General features: G+C 47.0%; 5 protein-coding genes across 5 annotated transcripts; 3 read left to right on the plus strand and 2 right to left on the minus strand.

Annotated features, from left to right (window-relative positions):
• Nucleotides 1-1,770: 1,770 nt before the first annotated feature.
• FOXG_01402 (uncharacterized protein) lies at nucleotides 1,771-2,591 on the plus strand (the record flags this gene model as incomplete). Its single annotated transcript, XM_018378218.1, has 3 exons — nucleotides 1,771-1,909; nucleotides 1,958-2,307; nucleotides 2,355-2,591. The coding sequence occupies 3 exons, from the start codon at nucleotides 1,771-1,773 to the stop codon at nucleotides 2,589-2,591; spliced, it is 726 nt and encodes a 241-aa protein (XP_018234102.1).
• A 1,554-nt stretch (nucleotides 2,592-4,145) lies between these two features.
• FOXG_01403 (uncharacterized protein) lies at nucleotides 4,146-7,419 on the minus strand (the record flags this gene model as incomplete). The annotated part of the gene is made up of 8 exons (XM_018378219.1): nucleotides 4,146-4,243; nucleotides 4,296-4,373; nucleotides 4,435-4,922; nucleotides 4,978-5,293; nucleotides 5,607-6,145; nucleotides 6,189-6,796; nucleotides 6,843-7,307; nucleotides 7,360-7,419. 8 exons carry the CDS (start codon nucleotides 7,417-7,419, stop codon nucleotides 4,146-4,148), a joined length of 2,652 nt encoding a protein of 883 aa, XP_018234103.1.
• Nucleotides 7,420-8,125: 706 nt separating this feature from the next.
• FOXG_01404 (uncharacterized protein) lies at nucleotides 8,126-9,732 on the plus strand (the record flags this gene model as incomplete). Its single annotated transcript, XM_018378220.1, has 4 exons — nucleotides 8,126-8,457; nucleotides 8,509-9,145; nucleotides 9,283-9,377; nucleotides 9,432-9,732. 4 exons carry the CDS (start codon nucleotides 8,126-8,128, stop codon nucleotides 9,730-9,732), a joined length of 1,365 nt encoding a protein of 454 aa, XP_018234104.1.
• Nucleotides 9,733-10,738: 1,006 nt separating this feature from the next.
• FOXG_18093 (uncharacterized protein) lies at nucleotides 10,739-10,966 on the minus strand (the record flags this gene model as incomplete). Its single annotated transcript, XM_018398142.1, has 1 exon — nucleotides 10,739-10,966. The coding sequence occupies one exon, from the start codon at nucleotides 10,964-10,966 to the stop codon at nucleotides 10,739-10,741; it is 228 nt and encodes a 75-aa protein (XP_018234105.1).
• Nucleotides 10,967-12,360: 1,394 nt separating this feature from the next.
• Nucleotides 12,361-12,596, plus strand: FOXG_18094 (uncharacterized protein; the record flags this gene model as incomplete). Its single annotated transcript, XM_018398143.1, has 2 exons — nucleotides 12,361-12,478; nucleotides 12,535-12,596. The coding sequence occupies 2 exons, from the start codon at nucleotides 12,361-12,363 to the stop codon at nucleotides 12,594-12,596; spliced, it is 180 nt and encodes a 59-aa protein (XP_018234106.1).
• Between the last annotated feature and the right edge of the window lie 1,171 nt (nucleotides 12,597-13,767).

Here is a 13,767-nt window from a genome sequence, read left to right on the forward strand (position 1 = left end):
CGCCTTGTTTAATAGCCAGCAATATCTAACCATGTTTGAATTTTCAATGGCCAAGTTGCGTGAAGGTTGTGTTGGTTGATGTCAAGGGTGCACTCGTTTCTGTGTCAGGAGTTGTCACCAATAGTTTCTTCTCCAAGCAGCTAGGGTTAGCTAATGCTTGAAAGTGACACTGAAAGTAGAGAGACGATGAGTTGGTGAACTGACAGTTAGAATGCCCCTGAAACGCCACCGACTCTTGGCCAGCAGAAATGGAGCCGTCGTTGAGTAGTCAAGCGGCCGAACCTTGTGGGTATGGCTGCATATCGCTGTGACGTGCGCGCACGCCCGAATGATAAGGCTCGTGGAATTGAGCTGCCGTGAGAATCTGCAGGCCCCATGTATAAGAATGTACCCTGATAATCCTGGTACCCTTTGCTGGGGGCTGAAGTGACCACACTGTCACCAACGCGTACATCACGACCTCTCAGTTACAAACGGGAGGCTGGACAATAACTAACGACTGTCCGCACGGGCACGGATTCTGCCGCTAGGTTCTTCGATTCAGGTGAAGCGTATGGCACGGTGGGGTGTCCAACAGCAGCCCTTCGGAGTACGCGCTGCATCAAAGACAACCATGTACACAGACTCCGAGTCATGCCGGTCAACATGTTCTTCTAAATAATGAAGGCCAGACTCTATCAGGGTTGCGTACGGCTGAAATCTACGCACTTGTTCGGATGAGGGGGTTAGAAACATCACAGAAGGATTGAGCCCCGTCATCCAGGGGTACATGACAATTGTAAACTTCAGAGTGGTGCGACCTGAACCAGCGGGTACTGCGGTCAGACACTTTGGTAAACTTTGAGGCCAGATTCTGAGCTGCGACTATCTTTACAGGCCCATTTGCAAGACTTGGATCCCTGTTGGAAACTTCCATGTCTGTACAAGCATCATACAAGCGCCTTATATGTGAATAATCGTCAGGTTAGCCGCGTGTTCCACACAATGACCCTCGACAGTCACTACATCTGACGGGCCCAAGGTCCAAGCTCAGACTGGCAACACGGCTTTGTACAGCAGATGGACAGGCTCCATAGATTTTTCCCAATAGAATGGCTCTGGAGGCAAACTTCGATTCGATAAAGAGTCTGGTCCCCAGCCGAAAGCTGCAGATCTTGATTTCGGATCAATTTAGAGATCCGTTCACAACACTTGCAGTCCAAACATATCTTGATGCGGGCTTATGTACTCCCATGAGCACTTGAATGTTGTGGACAGTGGTACCACACCCTGTTTGGACGAAACAGCAGCTGTCTCAAGCGTGACAAAAAGTACGATGGCCTTTATGAATACCTTCGGGGTATACTCAAGTCACACCAGGTAGTCAAACCAATGAAATAATGTGAGATATACTCAGAACGACAAGGAGTTGGCACGGCGTTTTTTCTCTACCTTGCAATGCATAATCTTTGAAAGGAGCGGTGTGATAGAATATTTTAATCACAATGGGGTTGGCCGTATCATTGAGGCTGACCGCTTGTAGATTTGAGATTCCTTTTCCGTATCGAGTCCCAGCCTAACCCTAATGAAGGACGTGTCGCACTGCTGTATAAATAGTTAGCATAGATGCCTGGCTGACGTAGTGATTCCGGGTCACTTATCAATTCCATGTGAGAGTGGATATAAAGACCGCTGAAGCCGTTGGTAGATTGTAGATTCCTTATTCTGACTTCAGAACATATCACCGTTTGTCTTACTCCTGGATCACCAGGTCTCGAGTAACTGCCAAAAATGGAAACTCTACTCCTCCTTCCTGATGGCCAGAGAATGATGCCAGAAATATTTGGTGAGGGCGGCACCTTTGAAAGAGGCAAGACATTTGGCCCACTTCATGTCAACTATGGAAAGGAAGTGATTCGAAAGGGTGAAAGTATGAGTTATGGGCCCAAATCTAAGTTTGTTTACTAAGATTTACCAGGAATGGTTGTTTGCACCGGATCGAGCCAAAGCACGGAGACGAATTCTGAGCCAGACTTTCTTTATATCGATGGAAACGCCGTGGCATTGAACCTATACGTACCTGAGGGCTTTGCATCGGTGCTTACCGTTAAACCAAGGAATTTCTATCTAGCAATTTGGTCTATGGATGATCCACCCATTTGCGTTGCCGTATTCAAGATTAAATATGACGAACCCAGCAGTCAGACTTCTACAGAATACCTTCGTTCTAGATTGACTTATAACGTTACCCAGGATGAAGGTCGTTCTCGAGATGACGAGAAGAAGGGTCAAATGGCTACTCACAAGGTCGCTCCCGGTCAAGAAAAAGTTTGTATTCTGATATTTTCTTCTTTAAGCATCGCTCACCTGTGTAGATTGCACTGGTGCCTTACCCTACCGGCGGGCATATTGACGGCCATACTCAAGATACTTGGCATGGCAACATCTTCAATCGAGCTGAGGGATGCTACGTATTTGTCCACAACGATAAGACCCAGATCTTCGAAATATGTCTATCGCAGGAGATGGTAGCCGATCTCGAAATCGAGAAGAATCCAAAGGAAGAGCTACAACACGATATGGCGAATGCTGGTACTGCGTTCAGATGGTAGTGACCAAAGCAGTCGGGTTGTCCCCTCTTTTGAAGGTTCATTTCAGAAATCTACCAAGACAGGTCGACGGCGACGGATTGGGAACATTTTGTACCAAGTTGGGAGCTGTTCAGTGACTTGAAGTCAGGGGAGCCTTTAATCGCTGTCACCCAACTCCGGTCAAAGCATTAAAACCCGGTTTACCAGCTCTTGAAAAAATCTCCAAGACTCCAATACATCAGTCATGTCAAACCCACCTTCGCAAGTCGGATATCTGAAATTCTAGATAGCATTGGGGTGTACTCGAATTGAGTGGCATGTCGACTCTAGATACTGGCTTGCATTCCAGCCTTCCCGTGAAATTGTGCCCAGGGGCCATTGCGCTTGTTCTTCGTCGCAAAAGCATGTATTCTAGGCAAATGATTGGGGTACAACAGAAATTTTCCCGTTCGATGGCTTGTGCTGAACGAGTTGATGCTCACGTTCACCCTTACTGACTGATTAGCGATTCGACTCGTAGGAAGAACATGGTGTGCACTAACACTGCATTGACCACAGGGTCATGGTTGTTGCTTTTTACGATGCCAAATGATCATCAATTTCCCATTCATTGTCCGTCACCGTTTCTCAAACCAAGTATTTAAAGTGATATGCAACCCGACAAGATGCAGCGAGACAATTACTTACGAGCCGCACCAACACTGGTTCGTTGACGCAGCTTCCTCGCACATTATATGCCTCTCCCGTCACTTTTGTCTTACAATTCACACTTCGACCACTCCGCGTAACTCAGACCTCACTTACACTGAAAATGGGATCTCATGCTCATTTGGATATTGTGCTGCCAGTCATCCTTGGCGTTACTATTTTCGTTGTCTTTATCTTTTGTTTGGTGTATTTCGCTAAGAGAAGAGGCATCTATTATAATCCGGGGTCAGACGAGGGGTCCCTCAATCATTCGGTCCATGTGCCAGCTCAAAGCTCCAAGAATCAGACGTTGGGAACCAATGAAACCTCTCCCGCCTCAGCTGTCTCCCCTCAAAGGCTCTCAACCGATAAACGACAACGAGACTGGGGAATCCTTCTCCCCTGTAAAGATGTCCTTCATCTGGCTGATAAAGGCATTCAATTCAAGATTCAGCTGTTCCATGGGAAGGTACAAGTCTACATAAACCCGAAAGTAATAAGAAACGAAGTTTGGGACGAGTTCGGGGAAGAGAAGCTTAGCATTGAGGCAATTATTACTCATGTTGGAGTGCCAAGCAAGGTTCAGAAAGAGTTCAAGAACATCGGGATGAATATCTATGAGGTTAAAAGCCAGAAATGGAAGTTGATGCGGGCTGATATTCAACAAATTGTAAAGTCGCATATTAACCCTGAGGCTAGCAAACTACCAAGTAGAATATACAGGCAGGTATGTAAGAAGATAGGATTATAGAAATTACTACATCGTTCTTAGCTTGAACCGCCCTGGGCCTACTTTATTTACATAGCTCTACATCTGACTTGTATCTCCTGCTTTCATCGCTTGCTCAGCCTCAGAAGTTCGAATCCTACTCGCATGGCTTCGACTAGCTACTCTATTGGGTTACAGACCTCAAGCGTGTTGAGCCGGTGGGGCAGCCTGCAAGGCCCAGCGTCGGCCTTTTGAGCTGGGATGATATTATACATCGCTAGAGCGTGTCAGCCTCATAGTTATCATTGGCTAATGCTCATAGTACTCACACATCTTGGTCTTCCCATCTTGGTAGCATTTCGATACTCTCCATCCGGAGTTCTGGATTATGCGCTGAAAGTCCTCCGCTGTGTACTTATTAGCATGCAAACCAGGGGAATTCAGTTCTGGCATGTGCTGAAGGGGTACAACGAAACATGTGACACTGAGGCAGATCAGTAATTTCGCACTGAAGTTTCCACCGTTCATCGTCAAATTCTGTCCACCCTAAAAGCCTGTTTGCCTGATCCCAGCCACCTCTCACGAATTCAGTGAATTGAGTCGTGTGATAGGAGATTTCCAACTCCTTCTTCTCCACCGGCTCATGCTGACCGACGATGAGCTGGTCCACCACCTCGTGCCAACCTTGTAAGATTCGGTGAAGTTTTTTGGGTTCAAAGTCGGTCAATGTGGAGGAGCATGAGATACCAACTTTCTTCCCTGGCATATCCATCGCTACTCTCCTTGCGTCTTCGAAACTTCCGTGGAGCCCATAGCAGTCCACGTGTTTATATCGCTTACTTAAGCGCTGAACATGGCTTTCAAGTGAAGCCCTGTTGACATCGACTGCGAAATAGCGACAAGCCTTCTCTGATTTCTCGAGCTCGTTGAATATCGGCAGTAACTTTTCAGAGTCCCTTTTCCAAAGTCATCATGTGGCCATTTAGTAGAGAATATAAGTCTATAGTGTACCCAGAGCCAAGGTCGAATATGATGAGTTCATGTAATAGGCAAAGCTGTTGAGCCAGCTCAGAGGCGTGTTCTCCCAAGATAATTCTTTCCCCAGTAGATTGGGAAGATGTGCCCCCTCCTGGCCAGGAAGATCCAATATAGCAGACCTCTTTACCGAGATAGTTGCCAAGGTACATGGAGTTCTTCAATTCCTCCTGGATGTGCTGTGTTGTGACATCCCCTCCAATATCCTGTACTTGCCCGGGTCGTAAATCGACAAGCCAGCTGACTAGCTCTGGAGTGATTTGTTGTTCTTTCTGAGGCTTTGCAGGATATGCTTTGATTCCAGTCATATGGAGGGTCATTGATCAAGGAGGACGTTGTGCTGGAGGAGGACGCTGAAACTGCGGTTTGACTGAAATACACCCCTACTTATATTATTTGCTTAACAGCACCATAATGACTAAATGAGTTACTAATTATGCAGAAGGTAATACAGGGAGCCCGGCACCATAATGCGTCTATGATATTACCTATCACACTGTACGGTTCTAATTGGAAATACAAAAATCTCTCACTACATTAAACCTGCTGTTTGCTGGACCGTCATGACACAATCTTACCGTGCTGTATCAAAAAGGGCAACGTACTTGCAACGGAAAGAACAGTCCTTCGGTAAGCTTCTTCATGCGTCATTGCTTCATTTGACCGATGTTGCCAATACCGGTCAACAAATCCATCACACCAGTGTACCGGCGGTGGCCTGGTAATAGGCATAGCAATCTGGGCAACGCCAGGTGGAAGACGTATCAACGTCTTTTGAGCAGAGCCTGCTACCACCTCTAATACACTTCGCCGATTGATTTGCGTGTCGCCGTGTAGAAGATAAGTAAAGTCGCAAAGGTAGCAAGCGTAGACAGGTTCTATGGCCGGCTCAGGTGGGTCGAGAAGGTAAAGATAAGCGCGCAAGGTATTCAGACACAAAATAGATTGCTCCAATGATTGTAGTTGTTCCCGCATTCTTGTCAAGGTGCGGTCGTATATACTCTGGCCTTCTGTGGAATTCATCCATGCCGTGGTAACTTCTGGTTCTAGTCCATTCTTGACAAGATAAAGAAGGAACATCATTATATGGTTCTCTTCCCCCCGCAATGCCGGCAGATGAAGCATATAGGTATCGCTACTGCTCCTATTTAGTGTCAAGTTTGATAAGGCAGAGAAGGCAATCTTACATCACAGTGATGGCATCCATCACTACTTTCCGCTTGAGCCCATTGACTAATGTCGCTGGTAAGGTCTCACGGTAGGGAACAGGAATTCCAATTGGCAAGAAAATTGGGAGGTTAACAGACAACTCCGAAATTTCGATGTTTGAGTATCCCGACTGGATGAGGCGCTCTCGTACTTCGTGTGCACCTAAGGGCCTAGGGATCTGCATTCTCCCATGCATTCTGTTTGACCTTTCGGACTCGCCTTCGTCCTTGGCCTCGAAAACACAACGAAGGGCCCGACCAAGTATGCGACAACTGTCAGTGATGGTCCTCTCTTGGTCTTGCGGGGTCCCTTCTGGGTCGTGCTGATAATAGAGAACACGCGCCTGGTGACCAGCAAATTCCAGCAGTCCACGGACCAGTAATATTTCGTGCATCTCTTCATCGGTATTCTCGACTATGTTTTCAGTTGCCAGGGATGCCCTCATCTCCAAGTATTTTTCCCACCCATCTTGTCCTTTCTTCTCAAGGAGTTGAGATACGTCGTCGCTGTTCAGATCTTGCACGAAATGTAGTTCAAGAAGCAGGGATAACAACGTAAACTGATCGCGGACCTCCGGTTCTGACACCTGTGATGTGTTAGCAATGAAATCATTCCGCAGACCATGCACTTACTCCTAGGTGATAACCCAACAGTGCCCACTCAAGTGGCAGTCGGTCGGAATTGACGGGGATGATTTTCATGTAATACCGATATAGCGCGAGACCAGTGGTGGCAACGCCTTCGACGGCCCTCCCGAGGACATCAGACCGGGTCTTCCTTTTCGCTGCCTCTAGGCCGTATTTTTCTATATTTTTATTATTTGGCGTGAAAATGTCGAGGAAGACGTCGTCTCCGGCTTCGACTTCACGCAAGATGTATTGTCTGTATATCTCGTTGAATTTTTGTCGAATGCGAGAGGTAACAACCACGACACAATGACTATCGGGAAGTGACCCAACAGTGTAGACAGAGGGCATCTTCCATGCAGGAAACTCGGAACCCTTCTCATCACAGCGGATGATGTGGGCATGCCAAGTTTTATTGTATTTTGGCAGCTGGAAAAGGTCATACTGTTGCACCGGATGAGGAACAACCTTCTGATAACAGTAAGCCACTCTTCAGACTGACCATGCAATCAGTGCAACTTACCACGGTTCTTTGTTCCGCACATGTGACTGGTTCATATGGTGGTAAAGCGTCCTCTTCCATTGTGCTCGGTAAGAAAAGTCCAACCCGATACTGGAGTTCAAGCAGAATGTGATTGGTATGCAGTTGCGTGGGGGCAACGCGGACAAGGCAACCGAATGTGACTGGCAAAGTGCAATTATGTGGAAAGCTAATGGGTTTATGTATTTTCGAGGCCCGTCATCCTTGGCTGGCGATTCAACCCCAGCACGTACTGAGGGGTGAACTGCTTGAAATGCTTGAAGCTTGGATGTCGTTCTCCGGTCAAAACTGCAAATTACGCGTACGTGCAAAGGGGTCCTCGGGGGGGGGGGGGGGGAGGGGGGAGGAATATAACACCCTTGACGGGTTTGGCTTACACCAAAATTCGGTGGCGACCCCCCGATTTGGCGGTCGTTTTGTATTTTCCCCCCCTAAGGGGTGTACCTGTACTTGAATTGTGTGGAAGCGGCAGCGAATAGAGCTAGGTACTGCCGCGCTAGTCTACTCGTGCATATGCACTTCACTACACGGACCGTGTTATCACAGCTTATGCGACAACCCTGTCGCCTCCCTGTTCCCATATTTCCACATCATGAATTACCCACTTTTGTTTCTGAACTTTGAGAGTTCAGAAAGAAAGGTGGGGTATGTTGAGGCACCCAGCTCTCCGGCATGCCCACCCTTCCTTGTCTCGTTTGACCTCAGCAAAGCTCCATCATGCAATTGAACGATGGAGAGAACCGACGCCATGAGCTCGAGAAACAGTCACCACATATCGCCCGACGAGGTGCTCAACGCACCGAAACTTGCAAGTCAAGGTGAACAACGGCTCCGAACCATTGTACACGGAGAGCCAAATAGCTTCACCTTCCACATACCATTCGAATACCAGCACTGGGTATTGGTTGAATTCCATGTTAAACCCATTACTTCAGATCTTGCGCAACTTCCATTGTATGCTGTGAATGGTAGCTTCACTCCTTCTCACGATTCTATAAATTCCAGCCAAGTTCTTACAGCGGCTCAACTGGTTGATGATACATACATACGAGTCACGTCTCTGAGACTGACCGAAGATTTGTATCCTTTACCGCCATCATCTGCAAGTTGAACATATGCTAATCTTCGTAGTTTTGGGCGGCAAGCACCACTCACGTCTGGCTCGTCATTCTATTCGCCAACGTCAAGCACTCTCGGTCTCGAACAGCACATCGCAATCGGTCCAAGAAGCATTCGCGCGGCGAACCAACAGTCCACACACACGATTCCCTTCATAAAGCCAACCTTACCTGAGACTCACGCGAACTCTCAGGACATGATTGTACTTGGTAGAAAGACGCATGGTACCGAGAGCGGAGGCTGCGAGCCCGGTGTTATATCCTCGACCGGTCAGGGACAAGAGAGTCTGGATAAGATTGTGAGCGGTCTGGTTAAGGCCGTGCTATCCGGGCAAAGGAAAGGAAGAATATCACAAATTGGAGTGATTAAGTATCACAATGTCATTACACAGAGACTTTTGGACTGTGCCAACGATCAAAATCTCAACGACTATCTGGATTACCTTGAGGGAGCTCTGCGTGGAAGAATTCGCATCGAGAAGCACGAATCGAAGATAAGGATGTGGAATATCCGGTTCTCCTTGTCCTGTTTACGAATGGTCAAAGAACAGGTAGACAATAGCCGCAAGCAAAGGTCATCGAGGGCAGCTAAGATAGTTAACGATATTGTTAATCGTCTCTTGATTACCGATGGAGTTAGGGCCTGGGGTGTATATAACGGGTTTTCAGGTCTAGGAATCCCTACTGTTCAATAAACGAGCTGGGCTAACAATTTCCAGCGCGAGATTACAGATTGTCCAAAGCATCTGAAGTGACTCAGCTTCATGCAGAATATATCGCCAAGTAGGCAGCAGAACAACTTCGTGACAAAGTCGCTGCCTCTCTAGATTCTTTCCAAGTTCCATTCTCCGGCTTCTGGCTTCATACTGTCACAAAGATCTCGTATGTTCACACTTTTGGGTCTTGAACCTAGCTGTTTTATAACACTAACGACAGATATGCTACCATTTGTGACTACATTGGGTTATCCAACGTTGCTGAGTTGAAGTCTGTAACTGATACAGAAGTTCTAATGTCAGTGGATATTCCAATGTCCTGGATAAGCAGGCAGTGGTTCGATCCGCGAGACCGCAACCTGCCTGAGCCTGCTGTCTCAAATTCGGACGAAGGTGTTGGTCAAAATAACAGCGTGGGAGAGACCTTGGCCATGGAAACCGATGTGGACTTCACCGCAGACTTTGATCATATTTTATGCGAACCTGGCATATTTGACCCTAGGTTTGCATTTCCGACGTAAAAGAATTGCTACATTTAATTGGTATCTTTCTTCTCGGGGGCAACCTTGTTTGTCTGATGGAGAGCGCAAAGCATACATACATCCTTATTCCTCTCTGGTAGGCCACCATTATCCCTCCATGATAGGCGCTCCCCTCCCTCAAGAATGACTATATCGCCTACTTCGAACTCGTTAGAAGATCTAGCAAACACCGGCCCGCCTATAGGAGATTGAATCGAGACGCTGAATTTCTGCGAACCTAAGGACTTGGTTCTCATGGTTATTTCCTCGTCAGCAACCACAGTACCTTCTTTGTCCTGCGTGGACTTGGGCCTGGGAATGAAAATCACAACTGAAATCCGATCATCTTGAAGCTGGACATCCCCTGATTGAAGCAATAATATCTGGGGCCCGAGGTAGACGGGTTTCTTAATATTGAAACTTCTTTGTCTGGCCCAGTCGTTTACTTTTTCATTCTTTATGTTGATTAGCAAGAATAATAAATTGGCATGGCTGTACATACATATGTTTTGTAAAATAGGGTGAGGAGGCGAAAGGCCGATTCTGGCATGAGCCCGACAGGCAGCTTCATGAGATCTTGCCTTTCTCTTTCTCTTGTTAGATCTTCCAAGTCACAAGATACTTGTCCTGTCGAGCGTTCGAAAGCTGCATCGCGTCGTAGAATTAACATGGTGAAAATTGTTGGCCTTTTATTGAAACAGCGACAAAAGCATTATGGGCGCGCCGCTACTATATATCACGCGATCGGCGCGCTGGCGGTGTATGCTGGTGTAAGTGCAGATAGGAAATTGGGCTGTGACACGCACGGTCTTGAATCCTGAGTTGTTTCTCTTTTTTTCAATCATCAATGGCACGTGGACTTGTCCAATGAACCCACATGACACAGCTCACGTCATCCAGTATTCTAAAGAGCCAATCAGAGTTGCGACTCACGGTGCTCTCAACACTGGCTTATACGTAGATATAAATCTTCAACCATGTCATCTTGAGCAGTTCTACGTTCGAATTAAATACACTCATTTGAAACCCATGTCGCGCGTGACATCTTGTCCCAGCCTTCAGCTCTACCATCATCTTGGCTAGAGTTACTTGAATATTCAGTGTCTTTGATGTTCTCTTTGCCTGTATCTGAGCCATTGACAGGAGTAGTTTCACCGTTTGTCTTTTCGTCCTGTGCCGGGACACATAGCAATGCTTGTAACTTAGGTGAGCTTCTGGGGTTGGAAGAAGCCATCGCCAAGAAAATACAAAAGCTAATACAAGGCCATTGGTAAGAAGCACTGCTTTTATCCTTATCTTGCTGGCCACTCACATGTGTTCAATATATTTTGACTAAGAACTGCCCCTGATACTGGGCGAAATGCAAAATGGATCAAGGAAAACAAAGTGGCAGAGATGCTACTAAACGCCAATAACCCAGAGTTATAGAAGCTAGAAGTACAAGTTCTCAATGGGGCTTAAATTCCATGAAGTGACTATGGCTCTGATCATTGCAATTTAATGGAGAAGAAGGGGGGTTCTTATACCTGTTTGTGGCCGGATATCAAGGAATATGTCTTGTGTCTCTTCTCAACCATCAACCTGGACGAATTGAACACGTCAGGAAATTATTCTTCTTGAATCACCGTTTCAAATTCCATGAAGATTTCAGCCTAGTTCCATGTTCCATGCGCGTTGGCCGCGACCTCGCTCGGTGTTGTATTGGCCTGCCGCAACTGTTGATATGGGCCGTTCAAGCTATGTTCCTCCCAGGGGTGTGTGTGATGACTGGAGAACTGGCCATACGGAAGCGATTCAAGCTGCCGCAAAGCTCCCTTGAGCTGAGTTGTAGGGCTCTCTGTCATCCACTAGCGAAGCAGGACGGCCAGGTCAAGAACTGGCCAAATATTTTAGCTTAGTGAGTTGCATGTATTAAGCTCTATGATTCAATTTGAGGCAATAACACTTTGTGAGCAATAATATGCCCTATTAGGTAGTAAATATAATGAAATAAATTTTATAATAGATTTATTAAGCTCATACTTACTGGGCCTTGCTTCTTGTCAAAACTATAAGACAGTAACACAACGAAGTACAATATGGACATTGCACAGGATGGTAAGCTGGGCGCTGCATGAGATGGGCACTGCACATGATAATTACGGCACAAGATAGGTCCTGCCCAAGAAAGGTAGTGCCCAAGACGGGTAGTGCCCAGGATGGGCATTGCGTCGGTAGGGCACTTCATTGGCTGTGCGATTCTTCTACTACCAAAACTAACTAGTATCTTTTGAGATTGCAACATGGTATGGCATGAGATATACCTATGTCATGTGCCGCACAGGCCTGAGTGAGCCCATATTCGAGGTTCGCAAGAGCGGTCAAGCCTGCGACAAACCAGCAGTTGCTGAGCTTTCCCTGCTTCACATCTCCACCATCTACATTCTTCATGAACGTAGGCAGCGAAAAGATTTCATGTACTCTTTTGACGGCGCCAGGCGCATTTGGCTCTGTGTCGGGGCCAGATATCTCACCGAGATCAAACATTGTCTGCCGAAGCCCATTCAGACAGTGACCTTGATCCGCAAAATCAAATACCTGAGCTATACAATTAACTACCAGGAACCAACCCTGTGTCTGTAGGTCACTATGAGTACTCACAAGATCCCAGTCACGGTCTCTGTATCTCATATTCACCCGCCTACACTCTTTGATGATCTCGTTCACTTTTCGCTGGCACTCTGTCACCGCTCGGAGGCGCCCTTCAGTAAGCAACTCGTTACCATGATTATCGTTTGAAGAATCTTTTTCTGACTGATCCAGTGGCAGGATTGCCAGGGCGTGTTGAGGGCGAGGGCTCGAGAAGCATCTCCAAATATTGTTGATCGATGTCTGTGGCGACAACAGCGGTTTCTTGCTTTTTTTCTTTCTTATTTTCAAATCAGTCAAACCGCTTCGCGAAGAGCTTTCTGAGTCAGATGAGGTAGAATGTGCCATGTATCGTGGATGACACGGAGGAGAAGCAAGGGATGACAAGTTGGGGGGTTATAAACCAATTCTAACAACTCGGTTGAGCAATAGTGGTTGATAACGGACTCTCTGGAAGGCCAGAATGAGATATTTCCCTCAGAGTCTTCGCCCGCAAGCCTCATTCATCTTTATGTCCAATCTAGCGCGCCTCAACGTGAGCTCCAAGATCCAGAAACGGACTCTTTCAGGCTTGGTTGACCGAAACAGGAACTTCAGGCAATGGACATTCCCACGGAGCCAAGCATGAAATATCGACATTCCACATTCATGTCAACTCCCGAGTCTAGTTACCATCCAGTAGGTCGAACACTACATAAGAACGATCAGAGGCAGAAAATCCCGTCCCTTTTGACCGGTCGACTACGCTGTATAAGCTCCACAGCCCTGAGTGAGCATTAGGCAGTCCGCTTGTCTGAAGGCGTTGTTCAGGCGTTTAGTGCATCTGCTATGCCCAGCTTTGCCCGGCAACTATCGTCTCTGAGGTCATTGTGCACGGCCAAGATTTTGGCGCAACAGAGTCAAAAAGCCCAAGCTAGGACCAGTTAGCGGCCTGGGTCATTGATAGACATTCTTACCTGACAAAACCGGCCCTGCGAACAAGTTGAACCGCTTTTTGTGTTGGTAGCTACGAGACAGCATGGAAGACGTCCTCCGATACGAATGCTCACGCCTTAGGATGTTGTAGATAGAAGTGAATAATCATCCGATCCGTTATCATATTCTGCCTATAAACCACTTCCTGCTCCTCCTGTCATCGCGGCATGAGGGACTCGTTGCTTCAGATACGCCGTCTGGTTCTTGGCCATAGTAATGTGTTGACCGCAGGGTAAGCATACCTCAAAAGTACCGTCATCAGAATACTAATCCCAGAATGGCTTTCCCTTGGCAGGGCGCGTGAGCTCTGATAGCCACTTCCTGTGAGCACACGCCATTAAGCGTAGACAGCTGGCACCCAGCTTTGCCCGTCAAAAAGGCTTAGTAGAAGTATCTTTCTGATTTTAGGTGTTTTGTGAAAGAAGTGCAAGT

This window comes from Fusarium oxysporum, chromosome 1 (assembly GCF_000149955.1).
Source record: "Fusarium oxysporum f. sp. lycopersici 4287 chromosome 1, whole genome shotgun sequence".
Classification (NCBI taxonomy): Eukaryota; Fungi; Ascomycota; class Sordariomycetes; order Hypocreales; family Nectriaceae; genus Fusarium; species Fusarium oxysporum.